Here is a 21,640-nt window from a genome sequence, read left to right as displayed (position 1 = left end):
TCCTCTTTAATATAGTTCCTCATGTTGTGGTGACCCCCAGCCATAAAATTACTCTCATTGCTACTTTCTAACTGTAATTTTGCTACTATTGTGAATCATAATGTAAATATCTGATATGCAGGGTATCTGATGTGTGACCCTGTGAAGGGTCATTTGAAACCCCAAAGAGGTTGTGACCCACATGTTGAGAATCACTGGCCTAGAAGAGTTTGAGGACAGATTTTTCAGAATGTTTCTGCAGGGCACTACAGCTCTTTCTCTGTCCTTCTCTTCTCTTCCCCCTCTTCTTTCTTCTCTATCTCCAAAAGCAATTAACGTGATGGGTATGCTGCAGTTATGTTTAATAATGAGATAAAATCTTCGTATTTGAAACATAATTATCCACAGCAAAAGTTGGAATTTAAGGTCTTGTTTATTTTTATTTGGGTTTTGGAGATAGTGTCTCACTATATAGTCCTGGCTGGCCTTACATTTACCGCTGTCTTTTCTCCATTCTCTGAATGGGATGATGTGTATGCCACCATGCTTGGCTCAGTCTTGTTTTGTTTTTTGTGTAATGAATAAATCTACTTCACACATAGCAATTTATCATTCTTACCAGGTCAGCATCAGAGAGAGTCTCTAAGTTGCTCCTGAACACAGCTTTGCATCAAGAACCACACATGAGCCGTGCATTGGCGGCACACGCCTTTAATTCCAGCACTCGGGAGGCAGAGGCAGGTGGATCTCTGTGAGTTTGAGGCCAGCTTGGTCTCCAGAATGAGTGCCAGGATAGGCTCCAAAGTTACACAGAGAAACCCTGTCTCGAAAAACCAAAAAAAAAAAAACCCACACATGATAGTGGGCTGGAGTGATGGCTCAGTGACTGAGAGCATTTGTTCTTTAAGAGGATCTTGGTTCAAATCCCAGTACCCACATGGTAGCTCACAGCTGTCTCTAACTCAAGTTCTAGGGGATCTGACACCCTCTCTTTGCCTCTGAAGGCACCACACATGCATATGACACACATACATGCAGACAAGATGTCCATACACATAAATACAATTTAAAAAGAAAGAGGGCAGCAAGCACAAGTCACCATGTGGTTGATTTCATTTCCTTCTTTCTAGCCACAGGAAGCTCTCCCAGGGTCCAATGGTCAGTGTGCACCTGGCCTAGGTTCCAAGCTGGACTCCACGGAGGACAGTGACATGCTTCTCCAGAGCCCCTCTCTGATTCTGGGCTCCATCCTAGAGGCAGCAGCAAGCTGTCCTAGGCACAGGGAAGGAGCTGGCCCAGCACAGCCTCAGCAGCAGGTGTTTGGCTGCAGCACTTTCCTGATGCCTGCAGCCAGGGCTTGTGGTGTGGGACTCTCTGCTGTGCAGCTCACAGGCAGGCCCTTAGCGGCCATAGCACGAGTTGTACTGGGGCCAATGGCTACGAACTGCAAGGAGGCAAGACACAAGAGACACAGCCTCAGCACCACAGCAAGGGCTGTGTGCAGGCGTCATCTGGACAGACTTTCTGTTAGGAGTCATTCCTATGTGATGTTTCATATAAACAAGAGTGCAACTCAATCTGAAGCTGCCTTCAGAGTCTACATAATACCTTCAGGCAGAATCTATCATCTCCTGCCACAAGTACACACAGCCTTAGGATTGGGTGTGTGGGGACAAAGCCTGGGGTAGACACCATCTTCCTCAGGGGCTCCAGCTGCAGACAGTTCTCCAATTTCAGGGGCTCTGGGTGGGAGTAGGTGCCAAGGTGGGTCTGGATCCCCAGGAACACAGAACACATAAGCTGGAAAACCAGGGTTTAAATCCCAGCATCCACTCCTGTAGAGAGAGATCCACCTAGCCTCATCTATGGTCACAGGTGCATATGTGAGCATGTGGTATTTGGTCTGGGGTCTGAGACAGGCTGCTGTCTTGGTTGCAGTCCGGTCACAGAGAGCAGCCTGGGTGTGGCTCCTTGGAGCAAAAACCATATGCACACATATGCACCTGTGGCCACGCCCAAATGGGCGTGGTCAGCACTGCAGGTGAGGCTGGGTGGATCTCTCACTACACACTCCCTCTGCCCCCACCTTCTTATCTCTAACCAGGCTGTCCACTGGGCTGCTGCTGGATTACATGAGTGGTCAGGGTGAACCACATGATCAGTGCTGGGCACAAGTATATGCTCACTGACAGATGGGTGACCTCTAGGTGCACAGATGGCCACATCCCAGGCCATGTGTTCACTGTGAGAAAACAGAAAAAAGAAAATGCAATGGCTTCCATTCATTAGATGGCAAGTGCCATAAAGTTCTCACTGCTTTGGCATGGCTCCTTTGTGGTATTCAAGCACAGGTCATAAGTTACCCCTTAACCTTGTGTGAACCCCTGCATTTTAAATAGCACTGTATAAACACTGGGTCTCAGAAACACTCCTACAGAGGAAGGCAGAGCTGAAACAAGGATGCCAAACCACCCAATACATGGATCTCAGGACTCTGTCCTCTGTCAGCCTCAGCAGTACCCATGTGGACTAAGTCCCAGTGATGAAGGAAGACTTCCACTAATTCATACTGGCTTTCTGGCTCTGGAATAACCCACAGTTGTTGTGATCAATGTTAGTCCTAAAACCCTTCCTTTCCTGGCAGCTGCAGAGCCCAAGGCCCCAGCGGCATCTTTAACTACTGGTGTGTGGTGCACTGAACAGTGGCAGTATGATGACTGGGGGATGCCAAGAATCCATGGGTTACAGAAAGGAACGAGACAGATTTAGGATGGGTACCTTAACTATGCCCCAGTTGCTCCGTGAGTCTAGACAGTACTGGCAGCAAAACCCTGAGTTGAAATTCCAAGTGTCCATTTTGTTCCAACAAGAGGTTGCTTAGGATACAGACAGAGTAAAGTTATAGTGGTACAGGTTCTTATTGGAGTGGACCAGTATGGTCAGCCCAGGTGAGTTTTAGACATGTTTCCATCATAGCTGCCCAGGCACTTCACAGTTACCTGATGACTCATCCACCAGGTCCACAGAGACACACATGAGCAGCACTGGCACTGCTGCTAACCCTTCCCCCATGCCCAAGTGCTCACTCAGCCAGTGACCATGCTGAGTACCCATGGACCTTCCTCTTTAATCCGGCTGCAGAACTCAGGTGCCAGCTTCCTCCCATAGCAATCCTCATAAAAGCTGGCCTTCTAGTAATGCACTATATGATGCTAGCAAGGTGTTGAACCTCTATGCTCAGTTTCCCTTGAAAGAAGGACAGTCACCTCCATCCTGCTGGATCCCCATAACCAGAGTAGCATAAGCTGCAAGAACTTCAACAACCACTGCCTGGCAACTGCTAGACCATGGCTATATATCACCACAGCCCCCACTCTGGCATGCACCTTTCTGAGTTCCAACCATGGATCCTTCCTTTTCAGCTGTGTGACCTAGGGCAGGGCACAGAGGCTCTGCACCTAACAATTCCACCTTGAAACTGAGGAAACAGTCTGGTATCCAGGTGGGACACACCTGTGAGATACATCTGTGATAAGCCAATGTGTTGGAGTCACCTGACTGAAGTGAGCTCTGGAGTATGGGGATGGGGCCTACTGTCCCTGGGTTCTAGGCCATACTTTGTACCTTTTCCTTAGTCCCTGTGAAGTCTGGTCAAGGGCACTTCTGTTGCAGGTGCCACAGAGTTGTATCATTTACAGTCCCTGAAAGTGTGAATGTAAACCCTTTAAGTAAAAACAAAGACATGTTTCTAGACTAGAAAACCATTTCAACATGGAAAAAAGGAGGGGAAGGTACCAACACCCACACCAAACCCTGCAGGGAGGGCCTCACTTGAGTCCTCAACTAACTGAGGACAATGCCATGCAGAAAAGGCCAGACAGTTGGCTATACAGGACAAAAAACTTGGGGCTAATATCCCCAAGTTAGAATAACACCAGCCAAGAGGTGATCAGCAACGTATGCAGAGAACTAACAAAAAAGTAACAGGCCCTTCCAGCTCTCCAGTCACCTCACAGACGTCTGACTCAACATACAAATTTCAGGTTATAGTCAAGAAGGCAAGTCGATAGAATACCATACCTTAATTTGATCAAAGCTGTCACCAGATAACACCTGAATATACTCCAGGCTATATTTAAGACCCGAGGGACTGAAAAATGTGATGCTGGCTGGGATACCCTATGGGAAAGGAAAGGATGAGATCTAGCCTTTGCCCCTGACAACATTCCTCAGCTCATCAACATAAACCCTTCCAGCCCCAGAAGCCCCAGGACCTGCATCAGTTTGATCCCTGGCTTTGTGTCATTCGCAGCCCACCAAGGCATAGTTGGAAGGACCCGTTTAGAAAAAAGCAGGCTGAGGTTGGAGAGGCTGGCAATTCCCACTAACACAGGGCTCTGCTGGTCCTCAGTCTGTTTGGTCAGAAGGTGCCGACTCTGTGGAGCCCAGTCTCAGCCACTGGGGTTAAACAGCCCTCATGGAATTAACATTCTTCTTGTTGGCTTCTATCAACTTCTACTCACTAGGGACAGAGCAGACAATGACCAGCCAGCCTGCATGGTTTCTCTACACTTGGATTGTCCAACAGAACCCTCAGAACAGCTGTGGTATGCAGCAGCTGTTCTAGGAGGACAAAGGGATGTGACTTCTGAATGGAAATGATGGAGATAGTCATTAACTTTAGAAGCACTCTCCACTCTCCTGCCCCAGGTCTCCTAATCCCAACCTATACTCCACAGTGGGCTCTTCCCAGTGTGGGCTCAGCCTCTGCCCCACAGAATGGAGAGCAAAGGCAATAACAGGGCCACTGTGTATTTCAGGCCTTTGAATATGGTAGATGTTACACAAACAGCTTTGTATGAATTATCTTCTTTAATCCTTATAAAACTGTCACTGGACATTGTGTGTCTTTTTCTATATCACAGACACACAATGGAGTTGCAGAAGAGCCACTTGCTCAGTCACGTGGCTGAGAATCACAGAACCCCAGTGAGAATCAACATCCACAATCTCATGTCCCCAACCCATGCTCCTTCCCTGGGGCCTGCCTTGCCAGGCCTTGCTCTCCTGAGAAACCCTACATACATACCTGATTCTCATAGAAGCTCTCCAGGTTCCCTTGGATTCCAGGGTGTGGAACCGTCTGATAGACATGCATGCTTTCCATGGGGATCCCTGTGCACAATCAAAACCAGGAGACAGGCTTCACCATACTGTGAATGGGGCCTCTGCACCCTAATGTGGAGCTGATGGGGACGTCAACACACCTCTGAGAACCACCTTCTCAGAAATGCAAAAAGACCCTGCACAGCCCCCTATGACCTGCAGAGCACTGTGGAATCAATCTGAAGTTGGGAAGGCTGAGTTAGCAGGGAAAGGCGGAGAAACCACAGCCTTCATTGGTACCCACAGGTGCCTTTGGTTCTCATGTTTGTGTGAGTTTGTCCCCACAGCTCTGATCCTGGCTGCTCCATGAATCCCACAGTCATGCCACCAGGAAGTGAGGCTTAGCATCAGGAGACCCAAATGCATTCCAGCTCTGTCTGCACAGGGTCATGTGTGCCTCATGGGCCTCAGGACATTCATCTTTGGGGATGTCTTAGCTCTTTCTAGTCACCTTTGTCCTTGAGCATTTTTGGAAGAGTATCTCCTTTGATAGTTCCACAGGGAAAGAGAAGAGGCAGTGCTGAAGATGGCCCTGTGAACACACAAGCACACATTGCAGGAGCTTGGTTAAAAAACAAACAAACAAACAAACAAAAAACCCTCTCTAAAATCACTAAAGTTGACACTGCACAGAGGCACTCAGAGAACAACTCCCAGGAGGGGGAAGCTGGGGACTCCAGGCTCAGCTCTGCTCTAAGATCTTAGTTCCAGCACCTGTCACCAGGAAGGGCAACTGCTGCATTGTGCTGGCCTTGACAGGTTCCATGAAGAACCAAGAGGGAAGGTGAGCCAAGAGCCTAGAAAACCCAGCCACAGAAACAAGGCACTGCTGTCCTACTTGCTGCCTGAACTCTCTGTCGGGAGGTGGCTCCCTGGTTCATGGTCCCTATCTGGAATGCAGGCCTTGTACTTAACTATGTAAGAATATAAGTAAGGCCTTGGCTGGTGGGCATATTTCCTAGCTCTGGAGGGGGCTCTGGGTGAGCCAGGCACATGTGCAGGAGACAGTAAGGAACTGGCACTTTGGTGGCTCTGTAGCCACCTTCAACAAAGACAAATTCCCTGCCTGCTATTTGCCCAGCCATGTGAACTGGCCTTAGGCAAGTGCCTAAAGGGCATAAAAGGCAAGAGGCTGCTCCAATGGCCCTGAACCTCAGGTGCCCTATCACCCACCTTCACCTGTGAAGGCCTGAGGCAATGTTCAGCCCTGAGCACTTTGCAACTGACAGAACAGCAAGTTGCAACAAAACCACCCAACAAAACTGAGGGACTGTCAGATGCAAGAACTTTCCTCACCAACCATTTCTTCTGTATCAGACCAAGAAATGTAATGGGTGTTACTTGTGCACAAACATCACATATTTCCCATGGCACGATGGTCCTTCTGAATACACCACTGGTGACTGAGATCAGAGGAAGAATGAAACAACCTCTCCCCAGCTAGCACTGGCTCTGAGAAGCAGTAGCTAAGTGGCAGGCTTAGCTGTAGGCCACTGTGTTTGAAGTACAAGTAACAGTGATGTGCTGGTGGATGTTTTATTTAAACTGCTCTGTAAATATTGGTACCAACATAGAAGAGCACATGGCTTGGGAAATGGTTAACTATAGATCACAGCTGCCTGCTGAGTTCTCTTTCCAGTGAAGTGCTGCAGGTACCTCCTAGGCACACCGTTTTAAAAACATGTTCAGGTGCTGTACTCTCCACCCTAGCCTAGGTGACTCTCTGTGTCTTTTTATCTGAGTGTTGTGGCCTGGAGGTGCAGGAAGGGGCTAAAGCTCTTTTTAGGGACCTTATGGGAAAGCAAACAGTTCAACTTTCCAGTAAGCCCTGCCCCAAAGGCATGAAAAGAGCTTCTAGATGATTCAAGAATCTCCTCTCCCCTTTATCTTGTCATACTGCTATTTCTAGATCAGTGGGAAGCATAGGACTTTTACCCCAAAGGCTGGGCTACAGTGGTACAGGGCTTTCTGAGGACACAGGCTTGTCTGGCCAAGATCTGCCACCTAGGCATGTGGGGCTCACATATGAATAGTCAGCTAGCTCTGCTGCCTGCTCAGTAAGAGAATACCCTATGGGCATAAAAGAAGGAAAGGTTGAGTATGTTCACACCGAACTCTGGTGTTGAGAGTCCATTGAACTGTGTTTTCTGAGAGCTCTCTGCCCAAAGGAAAAAAAAAAAACCAGCTGGGTGTGGTGGCACATGCCTATGATCCTGGCATGCAGAAGACTGAGGCAGGAGGAACACTACAAGTTTGAAACAAGCCTGGTCTATACTGGGAGCCTTGGTTGCAGAATTCTGAGATCTGGCTTCAAAACTGAACAAAATAGAACTATACTACCACAACCACCCTCTTACCCCCTTTTTAAAAAAGCTTAATTTCTGTGGATTTATTTTTAACCTGATCAGTTCAGTGAAATAGCAAAGCTTGCTGATTTCAACCTTGTAAGGAGACACTGTAGCCCCACCTCCTAGTAGCCCCTACAGGTGTGCCTGGCCACGCCCATGGGGGCGTGGTCAGGGGAGGGTGACAATTCTTAAGAGGCTGCAGACATGTGGAACCCCCTTTTTCTCTGGCCACACTAGCTTGCGGCCTCTGGGCACGATCTGGCTTGCGTTTGGGCTGGTGTTTATCTGAATAAAGAAATCTTAGCATTATAGCCTATGGATCATCTATGAGCGCACGCAATACAACCTACTTAGACCAAAGCAATGGATGGAGCCAACAGCACCACCACCACCACCACCACCACCACCCCACACACACAGTGATTTGTGGAGCCCAAGGGCTCTGCTCTCCATTGCTGTGGGCTGCCAGAGATGACAAGTGACAATGCTAAAGTTCAATTAATACAGTGCTGCTGAGGAGGGACCCGAGGAACAGACTCTATAAGACAGTGAGATATGCACAACAGGAGCAGCCCCTGATGTAGGTAAGAGCTGAGGTATGCACTCAGGCCTCAACGCAGATCATCAGGGCATTGAAGCTAACTGGAGCATGGGAGCAGAGACTCAGTACATCCAGGAGGTCATTTCAAAGAAAGGCATTACAGTCTGTTTTGGCTTCTCTGTCTCTTTAAATGTGACTATCTTCGATTCTATACTACTTACCTTGTAATTACTCTCTCATTCAAAGAGAGATTGGAGAGAGGAGGACAATTGTTTATAAGGAGTGATCAAGTTAAATGGATTAACAGCTTTAAGTGTCCACAATAATTCCTGTCTTATAGTAAATAATATTTAAATAAAATAATGAGCAATGCTGGGCAGTGGTGGCGCACGTCTTCAATCCCAGCTCTCAGGAGGCAGAGGCAACTGGATTTCTGTGAGTTCCAAGACCAGCCTGGTCTACAAGAGCTAGTTCCAGGACACCCTCCAAAGCCACAGAGAAATCCTGTCTCAAAAAAAAAAAACAACAACAACAACAAAAAAAAAACAAAAAAAACCCAACAACAACAACAACAAATAATGAGCAACAATCAGCAGTTGACTTTGTTACCACACACACTGGAAGTACATTTGTAACTTTTAAAATTGGGCTGTGCCAGGTGATGGTGGCACACGAATTTAATCCCAGCACCTGTGGGGCAGAGAAAGGTGGATCTCTGAGTTCGAGGTCAGCCTGGTCTACAGAGCAAGTTCCATGAAAGTATGGGCTACAAAGAGAAACCCTGTCTTGAAAAACAAAACAAAAGAAAAATTGGGCTGCAAAGTTTACATAAAGGGAAACTCATTAATGTCTTGATACAAACCCAGGTAAAAGTCCTCAGCAGCAGTTAACTAGGATTTATCTGCATATTCTAATTACAAATGGAAGATTTGTTAAGCCTACAGACATGCTGGTAATGAGCTAGAAGTCACAATGGCTTTGCAAAGACTGCATCCCAGGGCTGGCATCAGGGCTGGGTAAGGGTATTTGTATCCAAGCCTGATGATCTGAGTTTGAACCCTAGGACTCACAGGTAGAAGAGAACCAATCCCCAGAGACAGGGCACAGCATGTTACTATCCACCCTGCCAAGCCTGGGCCAGTTAGCTGAAGCACAGTGTGGGAGCTCACATTGGCACTGACCCTCTCTGCCTTGTGCTTACAAAGCAAGGAAACCAACCTGGTGGCCCTAGGCCTAATAATGAGCAATGATGACTTGGGCATTTCTGTCTCCTTCTAGAACAGATGCATGGAACTTGAGTAGCACCCAAGACTTGCTCTGGAGACAGGTGGAAGCAAAGTACCATTATGGAATGGGCAATTATCCCTCATAAATGCTGGCATTTGATTCCAAGAGGACACCATAATCTATCCTTTACATTTAGGACTACATTTTTAAAAGACAGGCTTTGGTGCTATGTATAGCTATGCTTCAGATCCTGCTATGCCTCTACATCTGGCTGGGTGCCTGTATGTATATCATGTCCTTTATAATAGACCAGTGAACATGGGCATAGTGTTGCCCTGAGTTCTAGAAGCCACTCTTCCGAGTTACTGATCCTTAGGAAGAGGCTGTGGGAACCAGATCTGTAACCCAGTTGGACAGAGTGTGAGTCCCTTGGACACCAATATTTACATCTAAAGTTGGGCAGTCTTGTGAAATTGAGCCTTTTCCTGTGGGTCTACACTTACCCTGGGTTGATTCACAATTGAATTACATTATGAACACGCAACTGGTGTCTAAGGAGTTGGACACTTGACTATTGGTGTGAAGAAAAACCTGTTTGGTGAAGTATCAGTGCCCTTACCACACCAATTGTTTGCTGCTCTTTTCACTGCTTAAGTCACCTGCCTTCCCAAGTCTAGCTGGAGTTCCCGGGAGACAGGAAGGCTGGAGGGTCCTAGCCCTATACTCTAACAGTCCTGGGTGTCTGACTAAAGGTCTGCTAAGACAGACTGAACTGACTTGGTCTTTTATGAAGTGGCAGAGAGTATAGACGTAGGAAAGAGTTCAGTCCAAGCATCAGGTGCCCAACAGGCCTCCGCATGCCAATGAACATGGGGTTCAGGAGAATGCAGACTTGACAAACCACCATGGTGGCTACAGATCCCTCTTTAAAGAAGACCTGTCAGGTATTTGCAAGCTGGAGGCCCTCCCAAAGCTCCACCACACCAGAGTCAGGCACCTTAGAACTCTCACCTCAGTGGAGTTCCCTCACTCTGAATCTAGGTGGTGCCTGGCCAGCAGCTCCTTAAAGGCAAGTGGACACAAAGCAGTTCAGTTAGGTTTGCTGAAGTTGATGGGCCACACACATCAATGATTTTGCAGGTCTAGTCTGAATTCTAGCCCTGTTACCTCAGAGCCTGAAGCCTTGGTCTCCCAGTGCTTCAATAACAGCACACTGAAAAAAGAACTTCAGTGATGAAAGGAATGCTTCATTGTCCAATGCAGGGTCACTGGCCATTAGTGATGCTTAAACTATCAAGTGTGCCCCATGTGTCTAAAGAACTGAAAGTAAAATTGTATTTAGTCTTGATTACTTTGGCTACCATCCTGGATGGAACATTTGTCACCAGACATGGCTCTTGCCCTAGCTGGCTGTGAAGACTGATTCCTGGAGAACACTGAGCACTCATTAATGCTAGTTCTCAGTGTTAATGCCAAGCATTTAATTTGCAGAAAGGTAGTAAAATACCAGTTTAATTTTTTGTGCTGGGGAATGAACCCAGGACCTCATACATACTAGAGAAGTACTCTGACATTCACCTATAACCCAGCTTTCAAATCGTTTTTTTTTTTTAAAGAAACTGATAATGCCACTAATATGTATAATTTTGTTATCAGTTAAACAATTTAAATAGAAAGATGCGGGCTGGAGAGATGGCTCAGAGGTTAAGAGCACTGACTGCTCTTCCAGAGGTCCTGAGTTTAAGTCACAGCAACCACATGATGGCTCACAACCATCCGTTATGAGATCTGGTGTCCTCTTCTGGTGTGCAGATATACATGGAAGCAGAATGTTGTACACTAATAAATAAATAAAATCTTAAAAAAGAAAGATGCATTAGATTAATTTCCATGGCTGTGATAAACACTTTGACCAAAGCCCCTTAGGGAAGAAGGGGTTTATTTCAGCTGACAGGTTATAGTCCATTACTGAGGGAAGGAAGAGCAGGAACTTGAAGCAAGAAACTGACTGTAGAGGAAAGCTCCTTGTCTGCTCATAGGCTTAGCTAGCTTTCTTGTGGAACTCAGCACCACCCGCCCAGGGAATGGTGCAGCCCATAGTGTGCTGGGCTCTCCTACATCAATTATCAACCAAGACAATACTCAAAGACATGTCCACAGTTCAGTCTGATCTGGGTAATTCCTCAATTGAGATTCCTCAGGTCACTCTAGGCTACATCAAGTTGACAGTCCAAAATTCATGATTCAGGGCTTGTTAGGAGCAGCTTCTGGTTTCTCTGTGTAGCTTTGGAGCCTATCCTGCCACTCGCTCTGGAGACCAGGCTGGCCTCGAACTCACAGAGATCCACCTGCCTCTGCCTCCCAAGTGCTGGGATTAAAGGCGTGTGCCACCAATGCCCGGCCACAAAGAACCTTTTGGCAATGGGAGTAGTTTATGGCATGAGAACCACAGAAGATTTTAGCATACAAGTTTGCAGATCACAAAAGCCAATACCACTTCGAGAAGCCATGGTTATAACATAGTTTGTCTCATCCATCATTGTTTGAGAAGCCATAAAAAGACTGAAGGTCCTTCTCTCTTCACCTTGATAATATGCTAAGGGGAAAAGAAGATGCCCAGCTCCTACAACCTTCGAGGAAAGCCAAAGCTGTGTCAGCACTCCATCCTGTCCTTCTCCCAGCCCAGCAGACCCCAAAGCAATTCCTCAGAGGGGTCAGTACATTTACACAGTCAGAACCAAGACCCAGGTTTTACATTTCCCCCAGATGTTCTCCTGCTCCAACTACAGAGTCTGGTAGCTCTGAAAGAGACCTGCCAGCAAAACTGTAAACACCTGGCTGACCTCGACAGCAGGTTCAGATTTCCTCCGCTCACTGAGCAAAAGGATTCTCCTTCAGTCCTTGTGGCTGAGTGACACAGCTGCAAGTCTACAGCTGGATTAGACAGACATGGAAGAGGAGAGACATAGCATCGAGGAGGGCATTCTCAATTTTCCTGTCCTCACTCCAAATTCTCCATTCTAAAACTTTCCTCTATATTCTTCAGATTCGTAAAACCCTATAATTAGCTTAAGACAAATCACCTAAATCCAAAAGGCCCTGGGGTTGGTCCATTCGCTGACCAAGGACAACCTTATGGAGAGTTAGTTCTTTGTTGGAAGCATGTTTTGTGGGGGAGGGTGGGTCTTCACTTACTGGAGCAAATATATTCAGCAAGCTTTTCTGCATTTCCACTGTGTGCTCCTTCTGCATCCAGGCCGATTTTATTCACTGGAAAATAACAAAGAGGTGAATTCCTTTGACAGTTACTAAAACCTTTTTGTTCTTGCATTACTTTTAAATTGCCAGGGCACAATGGCACACACCTTTAATCCCAACACTACAGAGCAGGGGAAAATGGATCTCTGAGTTCAAGGCTAGCCTGGTCTACATACACAGTGAGTTCCAGGACAGCTTGTCTCCAAAAACAAAAATAAAAAAAAAAAAAACCCACCCACTTTTAAATCGAAAATGAACAAGCACTGTTTGTGCACCCACAGAGACGTGTACTTTGGAAGCCAAGTAGAAAGACCACAGCTATTCTTTCCCAGATGAGGGTGCCCTGGGCATACCTTCCCTAGACAGGCGACTTAGTCTTAACTAGCTTCTCTGAAACCCACTTATCTACATGAACCACAAACATGGGCCTTGTAGGACATTTTTAGGCTTATGTGATAATGAAGCCAACTGCTGGCATCTGTTTATCAGTCAGGAGACGGAGAGCATTTGGGAGCCACTAAGTTTTGCAAACATCTCTTTAGAGAGCCCTTATTTCATTAGGGAAAGGTTATCAGCTCCCATCCAGAAAGGGGCAATGGGCTTACATGGCCAGACTACAATGGAGGGGGCAGAGAAAAGGTTTCACAACAACCGACAAGGACCCCATAGCACTATGTACACTGGTAGTTAGGGAGGGCACTGTCCCAGTCGTCCTCTCAATGTAATCCTGGAGCTCTCTATATAGACTAGGCTAGCCTCCCACTCACAGAGATCCTCCTGCCTCTGCCTGCCAGGTGCTGGGTGGAACTAAAGGTGTGTGCCACCACACCTGACCAAGCTCTTCTTGAAGAAAACAGGAACAGGAAGCAGACAGGGGAAGGCTCCTTGCATTCTCCAGACAGTGAACATGTGGCTACTCCACAGAGAATGTGGATGAAGGCAGGGCCCGCTCAGCACGGCTACCTGCACAGAGGAACACACTACTTCCAGAGGAAAGATGTATGTAAGTACTGCATTTAGGAGCCAAACAGCTGCTACCTATGTTGTCACCAACAACAGCTTCAATGGGCACCATCAGCTTTTCTTCATGGATCATTAGAAATGTACTGAGCCTGAGGAAAAAGCCTCATACAGGTGTAAACTGTTCAGCACCAAAGCTGTCTCTGCACTGCACTGCTGACCCAGGCTACCAGGGACAAGTGAGCCAAGAAGCCTGAAGTCCCCAGGAACTGAATTGAGGCAGGAGGACTTACTGTAAGGCTGGCCCTTAATACAGTAGGTGTGTGTGACCCCCTTGTCCCTGCTTTGGCATTTCATTTCCCTTCATTTCAGCTACTCTTGGCCAGCTAAGGCCTGAAAAGAAATGGAAAATTCCAGGAATAAGAAGTTCATAGGTTCTAGTCTGTATATGGTCTGAGTATGAACTCTTATCCATCCTGCCTAGGATTCAAACCTTCCTTCGTCTTCCCTTGACTCCTTACCTAGACAAGCAGTGGCATTTCCAACCACATACACAGACTTGGCATTCCATTTGTTTTTCAGAGACTTTTCCCATTCTGCAAAACATGAAATATTGCACACAAAGTGACCATCTGGATGTTAAGGTGGCTCACTTCTTCATTCTAAGGCCCCAGCCTTCACTTTAGCAAGAGACTGAGCACTCAGTCTCTAAAGCAAGCTGGCTACCTGGGCAAGGAGACAACAGTGACAGCACCACCATGCCCATTCCCTCACTGACCACTCTGCCCCTAGCAACACCCTGGATGCTCCTCTATGGGACTCAGCCTATGCAGTGAGCATCAAAAACCTGTGGCTCAAGACACCTGGCACAGAGCAGACATATGACATGTTATGGAGCTTAATACAAGGCCAGGTCACCAAGGGGAAGAAAGGTCAAGGAGCTCACAGCAGCCAGAATGGCTGCACGAATCCAGGCCTACAGGACTCCAAAGCTCCAATGCTAACCATATCCCAATTGCTACCCTTCACTGAAAGAACTCCCTAAGCCTGTGTTTTGAATGTAAGTGGTCACAGTACTGCACATGCCTCCAGACTATATTCAGCATTCAGTCTGGAGCTTGGGGGTCAGGAAATGGGTTGGGTCACTATATACTGCTGAAATGGAGAACAGCCATGTTGAAAAGGGTGTGGCAGGGCTATGAAGCATTTCCCCACTTGAGTAAAGTATCACTTAGCCTACTTTCAGAGGAAGAAATTGGCACAACACACAAGTGAACATCTGAAAGTCAATTGACGGCTGGTGAGCTAGTTCAGCAGGTAAACATGCTAGTCACCAAGCCTGATGATCTGACCCCTGGGGTGGAAGGAGAGAATGTACTCCTGTGGACTGTTCTCTGATCTCCACACACATACCATGGCATGTACCCAACAAAGAAGTAAATAATAATAAAAATGATAAAATAAAATGAATAAATAAGTGGCAAGTGAGAGCACCCTCTCAGTCATATCTGTGTGGGGACTCAGGGGTCACCTGTAAGCAGCCATGCCCAGGCACTCGATTCTGTTGGGCATGTAGCTATCCCTGGACTGCAGTGTCTCAAAACAGAAATGAAAGCAAGTAAGAGTCCAGTGGAATCCAGAGCCCACCTGCCCTCACCTTCAGTTTTATTGTCCTGCTCCAAACTCAGCTTCACTGCTTCCACTGCCCTGGGACTGGTGAAAATGAGTCCTCCAAAGCCTTCGGGATGAGACAGCTGCACCAAAACCAATAGATGCTGGCTTAGTCTCAGCCTCTTGAAGAGCTAGGAGCCTGGGTCCAAGTGTGTCCGCAAAGAAGTGGGCAATCAGCCCTTCTACCCTGCCACCCCTCCAACCACCTGACACTTGTCTAGTGCCCACTGTGGGCCTGGAGCCATTCTGGATGGACTAAAAAGGCCCTAACTCTTGAGAGCCATGCTCTATCTCCAGGCCCACAGTTTCCTGATGAAGCAGATTGAGGCTTAGGTGGAGAAGCCTAAGGGGAGTCTCTGGCGCCCAGGTGAGTGGTACTGCCCTTGTGTTCATGTCTAGTGGTAAAATGAGGCTAACACTCTTGTGGCTTGGGCTGGCAAGGATTCTACAGAGGGCAAGCCCTAGCATGGGGCTCTTACCTTTTCTGACAAACTGGGAAGAGACAAAAACTCAAATGACAGAACAGGAATTAGTGTAGCTTCCAGTCCATACAATCCCAGCTCCTGCAAATGAACGAATGTTATTCTTGGTTGGCCAGGGCTGTCTTGAAAATAAGGAAGGGTCATGAAATCACATTAACTGCTATCTGAAAACAAGAGAGCATAACACATTAGCTATGTACCAAGTTCACTGAGTTTTAGCATCTCTACCCCTCCTCCATTAGCAAGGAAGTTCTAGTTCAGAGGCCAAGGAATATGGCTCAGCCACTTACCTGGATATATGGGTCCTGGCCACTGTCATCATCCTTGGCATCTTTCAATAAGAGAACTTTCATTGTGCCTGGCAGCCCTAAGGAAAGACACCGGGACAGAGCAAGGAAGGAAACAATCTTAATTAGATCTCAAAGACTGTTCCTAGGCAATGTTGAAAGGAGACCGAGGACAAGAATGAGGCAATCATCAATCACCCTGTGGAGCTAAATAGGCGTGGTCTTTCTCAAGACCCCTGTCATTGATAAGCCCAAAGGAGAACATGTTAGTAGTTGATACTGCCCGGAAAGACAAGGGAGAGCCATTAGTGAAATCACATGACTAAGCCAGACTGTGGCTAACCAGAGATAATGAATTCTGTGTCACACCAGTAGCAAACAGAGAAATGAGTACCTTAATTTTGAGGAGGTAAATGAGTAAGGAGGCAAATAAATGACTTCCTTTACAAAATAAATAAACTAAGTAGTTAATAAGCCCTTCAGTTATATTGACTTTTCCACCTCTCAAGCCATATTTATTAAATGTTACCAAGTTTCCTGAGGTAATATACCAACCCGGAAACAATCTGTCAACATGTACATAATGATGTACCATTTTACATAATTCACACCTTTTCTATCTGTAATTTCACTTCTAAGTATAAATACAAAAATCAAAACTGTACATGAAGAGCAGCATAAAAAATTTCATTCCAGCCTGGATCTGGTCATGTCTTTGTGTTATTTCAGTTTTCCAAGCTTATGATAGTAATTCTTACTTTTACTCTACTCTGTGTCTTGATTTGTTTTTTGGAGATAAGATGCCACACTGTAGTATAGCCAGGCTGTCTGGAACTATGGCCCAGGTTGGCCTTGAATTTAAGCCTCAAGAGTGCTAGGGTAACAGGCATGTACTACTATGCCTCAACAAATTAAATCTTGATTTCATTGAAAAGAGCTCAAGAGGTATCTGTGAGGGTGTTTCCAGAGAGGATTAAAGGAAGGAGACCTGCCTCTGGATGCAGGTGGCACCATACTGAGTAAGAGGAGTAAGAAGCAAAGGAAAATTCCCATACTTCCCGCTCTACAGTATCAAGCCATACCCCTAATGGTCTAACCTTTGAAACCATGAGCCAAAATGAATGACCACTTCCTCTAAGTTGTTATATTTCATCTTCAAGCCACAGCTATGGAAAACCAATCAACAGCTAGTTTCCACTTATTTACAAATGGTGACCCACATACTTAGAGATTGACCAAGTCCACTACTGATGGTACTGATGGACATTTTTTGTTGTTTTTGTTTTTAGAGATAGTTTCTCTGTGTAGTCGTAACTGTTCTGGAACTCACTCTGTAGTCCAGGGTGGCCTCAAACTCAGAGATCTGTCTGCCTCTGCCTCCAGAGTGCTGTGATTAAAGGTATGCACCACTACCAGGCTTAATATTTTTTTTACTTTTTTCTGATGGACTTTTAGCAACAAAGATCACTCCAGATAACGTTGGGGAACCTGACTCAATCGTGCCAAAGGCATTACCAAGAGCAGCATGGGGGATCCCTAAAGCAGGAAGATTCTACCTCTAGGCCAGCTTTGGCTTGAACAGAGCCCCAGCCAGCATGTCCCATTGGTCTGCCCTTCTTGTTGGGTTGTATAGTGGATTTCAACTTGCCTTGCCAGCCCTACAGTTATACAAGACAATTTCTTCTAATACATCTAATATATATCTCTTTTTGGCTTAGGCTCTAATGCACCTTCCAATGGAAGCTCCGGGAATCTGGTATGAAATTTAGTGGCAAATAAAATCTAGCATTTTCTGCTGAAGAATGAATTCTTCTGGGTTCACAATGAAAGCAACAAGAGTGGGAATTAAAAAGCCAAAACATGATGCTGTGCCAAACAGGCAATCCTATATGGTTGCAGTGCTCTTCAACCTGCTTATGTCCCAGGCTCTGACATACAGGTCCACAGTTCTACAGAGGGCATTTTAGTAATTCTTTTAAAAAACAAAGCCAGCCTGTCACTTGTCTTTCTAGTTGGTTGTCTAGCAGTGCAGCCAAATGCCCTGGGTTGGGAAGATTCATGAGTCAGATCTACTGGGTTTACTTGAAGTTGAGTGATAATTTCAGGTACTAACAAGTGCTGTGAAGTGATGAAATGGTAACTAGTGTTCTGACGGCTATCAGTGTCTTCTCCAGGTACCAGGGAGACTGTTTTGGGGAGGTGACATCTCAATTGAAATATGAATGCTGAATGACACTAGCAGAGGCCAGAGGAACAACCCATGGTCTGTCTGGTAAGCACTGGGAATCTGGACTGACCCCTGACTACTACCCAAATGACAGTAAGGAGAAATGTTCAAAAGTCAGGAGGGAATTCAGGGTGTCTCCATGAAAGAACAGGTTTGGCTCAAGAATAAAGGTCAAGGAGAGCTTTGAATTTCTTTCAAACCAGTAAATGCCCTTATTACTAGGAGTTAGTTTCCTATCTCTTTAAGAAAATGCAATCATTTCCCCAGTTCCAAAGATGCTGGGTAAATTTGAAGTGTTTTTCTACAGAGTGAACAAATACTGTTAGAAAGGAAACCTTCAAAAAAGCCAGAAAGGCCTCCAGCTCCTGTTTACCCATCGCTTTCTGGACTAACCCCAACCTGGACTCCAGAAGCAGCAAGCACTATTACAGATTGCCCTCTGTGCCCAAATGTTCCCATGTCATGACCTTGCGTCCTACCCCTATTATCCATAGCCAATGCAAGTTCTATGTAAACGACTTGCTTTCCTTTCTCACATTTTCATTGTAAAGGTGCTCTTGGCTGTCTTGCTGCTGGTAACCACAGAACATGTCCTGGGACCTGGACCTTTTCTGGCTAACACACATGACTCAGAAAACCCTTTATTTCCAAAGAATGCTTGTTCACAAAACTTTTGCTGAGCTCTAGACACGCAGAAGAGCAGCTATGTGTATCTCACAATCCCATCAAATTGGCAGATCAAATTGTCACAGTGGACTAAGCATTTTGCAATCCTCACTTAAGTCTTCAAAGCAGCTATTATCCTCATTTTACAGGAAGGGAAACCACGGCTCTTTATTTGCCCAAGGTCAGCAGAATAAATAATAGAACCAGAATCCAGATCTGAAGCCTAGGGCTCATCCACCCAACCACTGGCTACTAGCTGACCTTTAAGACAAATACTGGGCTAAAGAGGAATGAGAAGTTGTCAATCTACTTCTATGTTCCCTGTAGTCAGTAAAGCACAGGTAGGCCATCTAATCTGTGCATACCCTGACCACAGGCTCCAAATTAGGGACTAATCCGATGGCACAAAGAGAGGCCTTTCCCCTTTTCCACCTTGTGAAGCAATGCAGGAAAATTTGCAAATTAAACAAAGTCATTCAAAAACTTAAAAATAGAATTAGTTGCATGATTATGCTATTGCACTTCTAGGCACAGATTCCAAAAGAACAAAAGCAGAGACTCGAGTGAGGTATTTGTACACTCATGTTCATGGCAGCACTGTCTAATAGGTAAACCTATGAGCAAATAGTGTCCAGACATAACTTGAAAATGAAGACCATGTATGAAATGGAACTGTTCAGCCTTAGGCAAGAAATCATGATGCATGAGTACTGTGATTAAGGTCCCTTGTCAGATTTATACAGATGAAGTAGGTGACTGCCAGGGAGCTGTGGAAAGTGATATTAGGGAACTGTGTTTTTTTTTCTTTGTGTGCCTGTGTACCTGTTGATGATGAGCACTGTCCTCTATCACTCTTTTTTTTTTTTTTTTTTTTTTTTGGTTTTTCGAGACAGGGTTTCTCTGTGTAGCTTTGGAGCCTATCCTGGTACTTCCTCTGGAGACCAGGCTGGCCTCGAACTCACAGAGATCCGCCTGCCTCTGCCTCCCGAGTGCTGGGATTAAAGGCGTGTGCCACCAACGCCTGGCTGCCTCTTATCATCTTAAGCTCATTTTTTGAGAACAGGTCTCTCTTGAACCTAAAGCTCAGCAAGTCCTGGATCTACTGTCTTAGTCCTACCCATCACCCCAGTGCTGGGGTTACAGTTGCAGCGTGTGGGTGCTGGAAATGCTGGTATATCAAGCATTTTACCCACTAAGCCATCTTGCAGCCTGATACTGGGGAACTGTTTAATAGTGGTGATGCCTATGAAACAGTATAGATAAACATGAGCCAAGAACCACCAACGGGGCGTTGGTGGCGCACGCCTTTAATCCCAACACTCGGGAGGCAGAGGCAGGCGGATCTCTGTGAGTTCGAGGCCAGCCTGGTCTCCAGAGCGAGTACCAGGATAGGCTCCAAACCTACACAGAGAAACCCTGTCTCAAAAAAACCAAAAAACCCAAAAAAACAAACAAACAAAAAAGCCCATGCACTAAGTGTTAAATTTTGTTATGCATATTTTACCATACTAACAACAAAAACTATAAAGACTTGGGGGAAAATTGTTCATGAGTCTCAGTGCAATTCTATTGACATGTTTTAAATCTTTTTTCTATTATTAGCATTGTCATAGTTATGCATTACAAGAATATGTTTTTTTGGACAATTACAAAACCCAAGTAGAGGTCTGGATTTAGGAAGTAGCCATTTTAAGTTACTCTATCAGAGGTGTAATCCTGGTGTCATTACTGTCCACGATATAGACTGGTACATAAGAAGCTCCCGGGACACCTAGATCTCACCGTCATGGGAACTCTGGGTTAATGGGGGCCTTGGTGTCCTGACTGATGAAGAATCATTGGGGCTATTCACATTCCCTAAATTTCTCTGGCAAAGGCTTCCTTACTTCTAGGGGCAGCTCACTCTGGTTTCGGAATTAAACACACCTCATATGCTGCCGTAATTTTAAAGAAAAAAAAAAAGGGAGGGGGAGAATCACAGAGCCTCTTGTCAGGAAGTTAATGTTTTCTCTAGTTAATGATCTTTCTCAATAACCTTTACAAGGAGCTTCAAGTCAGCAGACTGTAGGATAAACCTGACTGGTAGAAGGTTCTAACCTTCAGGATGCTCCTTGCAAAAATCTGGCTTCTCTTAAAATCTGAAACTTTGGACCAGTACTTCATTTATCCACAAGTAGTGGCAGAGGCGGGGTAACACTCGCTAACTTGCCGCAATCCCTTTCTTTCGGTTCTATTCTTTTCAAGCAAGTCTTTTAACGACACTGTGGTCCCATGTGGTCGTCTTGTCTACTGAGAACTTTGTTAGGGAGATGGCATGGGCCCGGCCCCTGCCAGGATCAGCCGGCCTTCTGGCGCGGACTCCGGGAGCGCCGGTCAGCCCCTCTTTGCACGGGAGTCACGGATCGCTAGGGCCTGCGTGCAAGTCCACAGACCTGTGCCCTAGTCGGGTCCTGAGCCCGACACCTACCTCGCGGGCTCAGAAGCAGGACCGACCTGCACGCCGCGGGGCAAGAATCTCGCGGTCCCTGTCGGGGCTGCTGAGCACAGACAACCGGGAGCCGCCCCTCACCCGGCAGCTAGCGGTCCCCGGGCTCGTACCTCAGGCGCGTGGGCCGCCCGTACACATCTGGCTGTGCACGCGCACAGGCATCTAGGCGCCGGCGGAAGGAACGCAGGATGGGCCCAACCACTGCGCACACAGGAAAGACCCGGAGAGAATGAGGACGGCAGGAGGATGGAGGGAAGAAGAGAGGGTCACACCATGACCCCGCGGTGAAGATAAATCTGTCACATTAGTTCTGCGGGACTCATCCAGGGCTCTGTCTGGG

General features: G+C 46.4%; 1 protein-coding gene across 7 annotated transcripts; it reads right to left on the bottom strand.

Moving 5' to 3' along the window:
- Positions 1–1,074: 1,074 nt before the first annotated feature.
- Uros (uroporphyrinogen III synthase) lies at positions 1,075–21,549 on the bottom strand. 7 transcript variants are annotated; one of them, XM_027409122.2, is made up of 11 exons: positions 21,411–21,549; positions 15,923–15,999; positions 15,630–15,713; positions 15,137–15,233; positions 14,001–14,075; positions 12,457–12,531; positions 5,597–5,677; positions 5,069–5,154; positions 4,060–4,158; positions 2,758–2,855; positions 1,288–1,423 (listed from the first exon to the last, which is right to left on the bottom strand). In XM_027409122.2, the coding sequence occupies exons 2-10, from the start codon at positions 15,983–15,985 to the stop codon at positions 2,787–2,789; spliced, it is 729 nt and encodes a 242-aa protein (XP_027264923.1). In that variant the 5' UTR covers positions 15,986–15,999; positions 21,411–21,549; the 3' UTR covers positions 1,288–1,423; positions 2,758–2,786. The 7 variants fall into 7 exon arrangements, 6 of the variants coding, with proteins under 6 accessions (XP_027264919.1, XP_027264921.1, XP_027264920.1 ...); XR_003484033.2 differs by lacking the exon at positions 1,288–1,423 and adding an exon at positions 3,604–3,680; XM_027409118.2 differs by lacking the exon at positions 2,758–2,855 and having other exon boundaries at positions 1,075–1,423.
- Between the last annotated feature and the right edge of the window lie 91 nt (positions 21,550–21,640).

The sequence above is a fragment of the Cricetulus griseus genome, chromosome 3 (genome assembly GCF_003668045.3).
Source record: "Cricetulus griseus strain 17A/GY chromosome 3, alternate assembly CriGri-PICRH-1.0, whole genome shotgun sequence".
NCBI lineage: Eukaryota > Metazoa > Chordata > Mammalia > Rodentia > Cricetidae > Cricetulus > Cricetulus griseus.
The sequence above is the reverse complement of the archived record's forward strand: the minus strand, read 5'-3'. Positions and strand labels throughout refer to the sequence as shown.

Coding starts and splice junctions, on each gene's coding strand:
- Uros (XM_027409118.2), bottom strand. CDS start 15,985: ATGAAAGTTCTCTTATTGAAAGATGCCAAGGATGATGACAGTGGCCAG. Junction 15,234..15,629: donor TTCCCAGTTTGTCAGAAAAG/GTAAGAGCCCCA, acceptor GTTTTGGTGCAG/CTGTCTCATCCCGAAGGCTT. Junction 1,424..4,059: donor ACAGCTTTGATCAAATTAAG/GTATGGTATTCT, acceptor GCCTCCTTGCAG/TTCGTAGCCATTGGCCCCAG.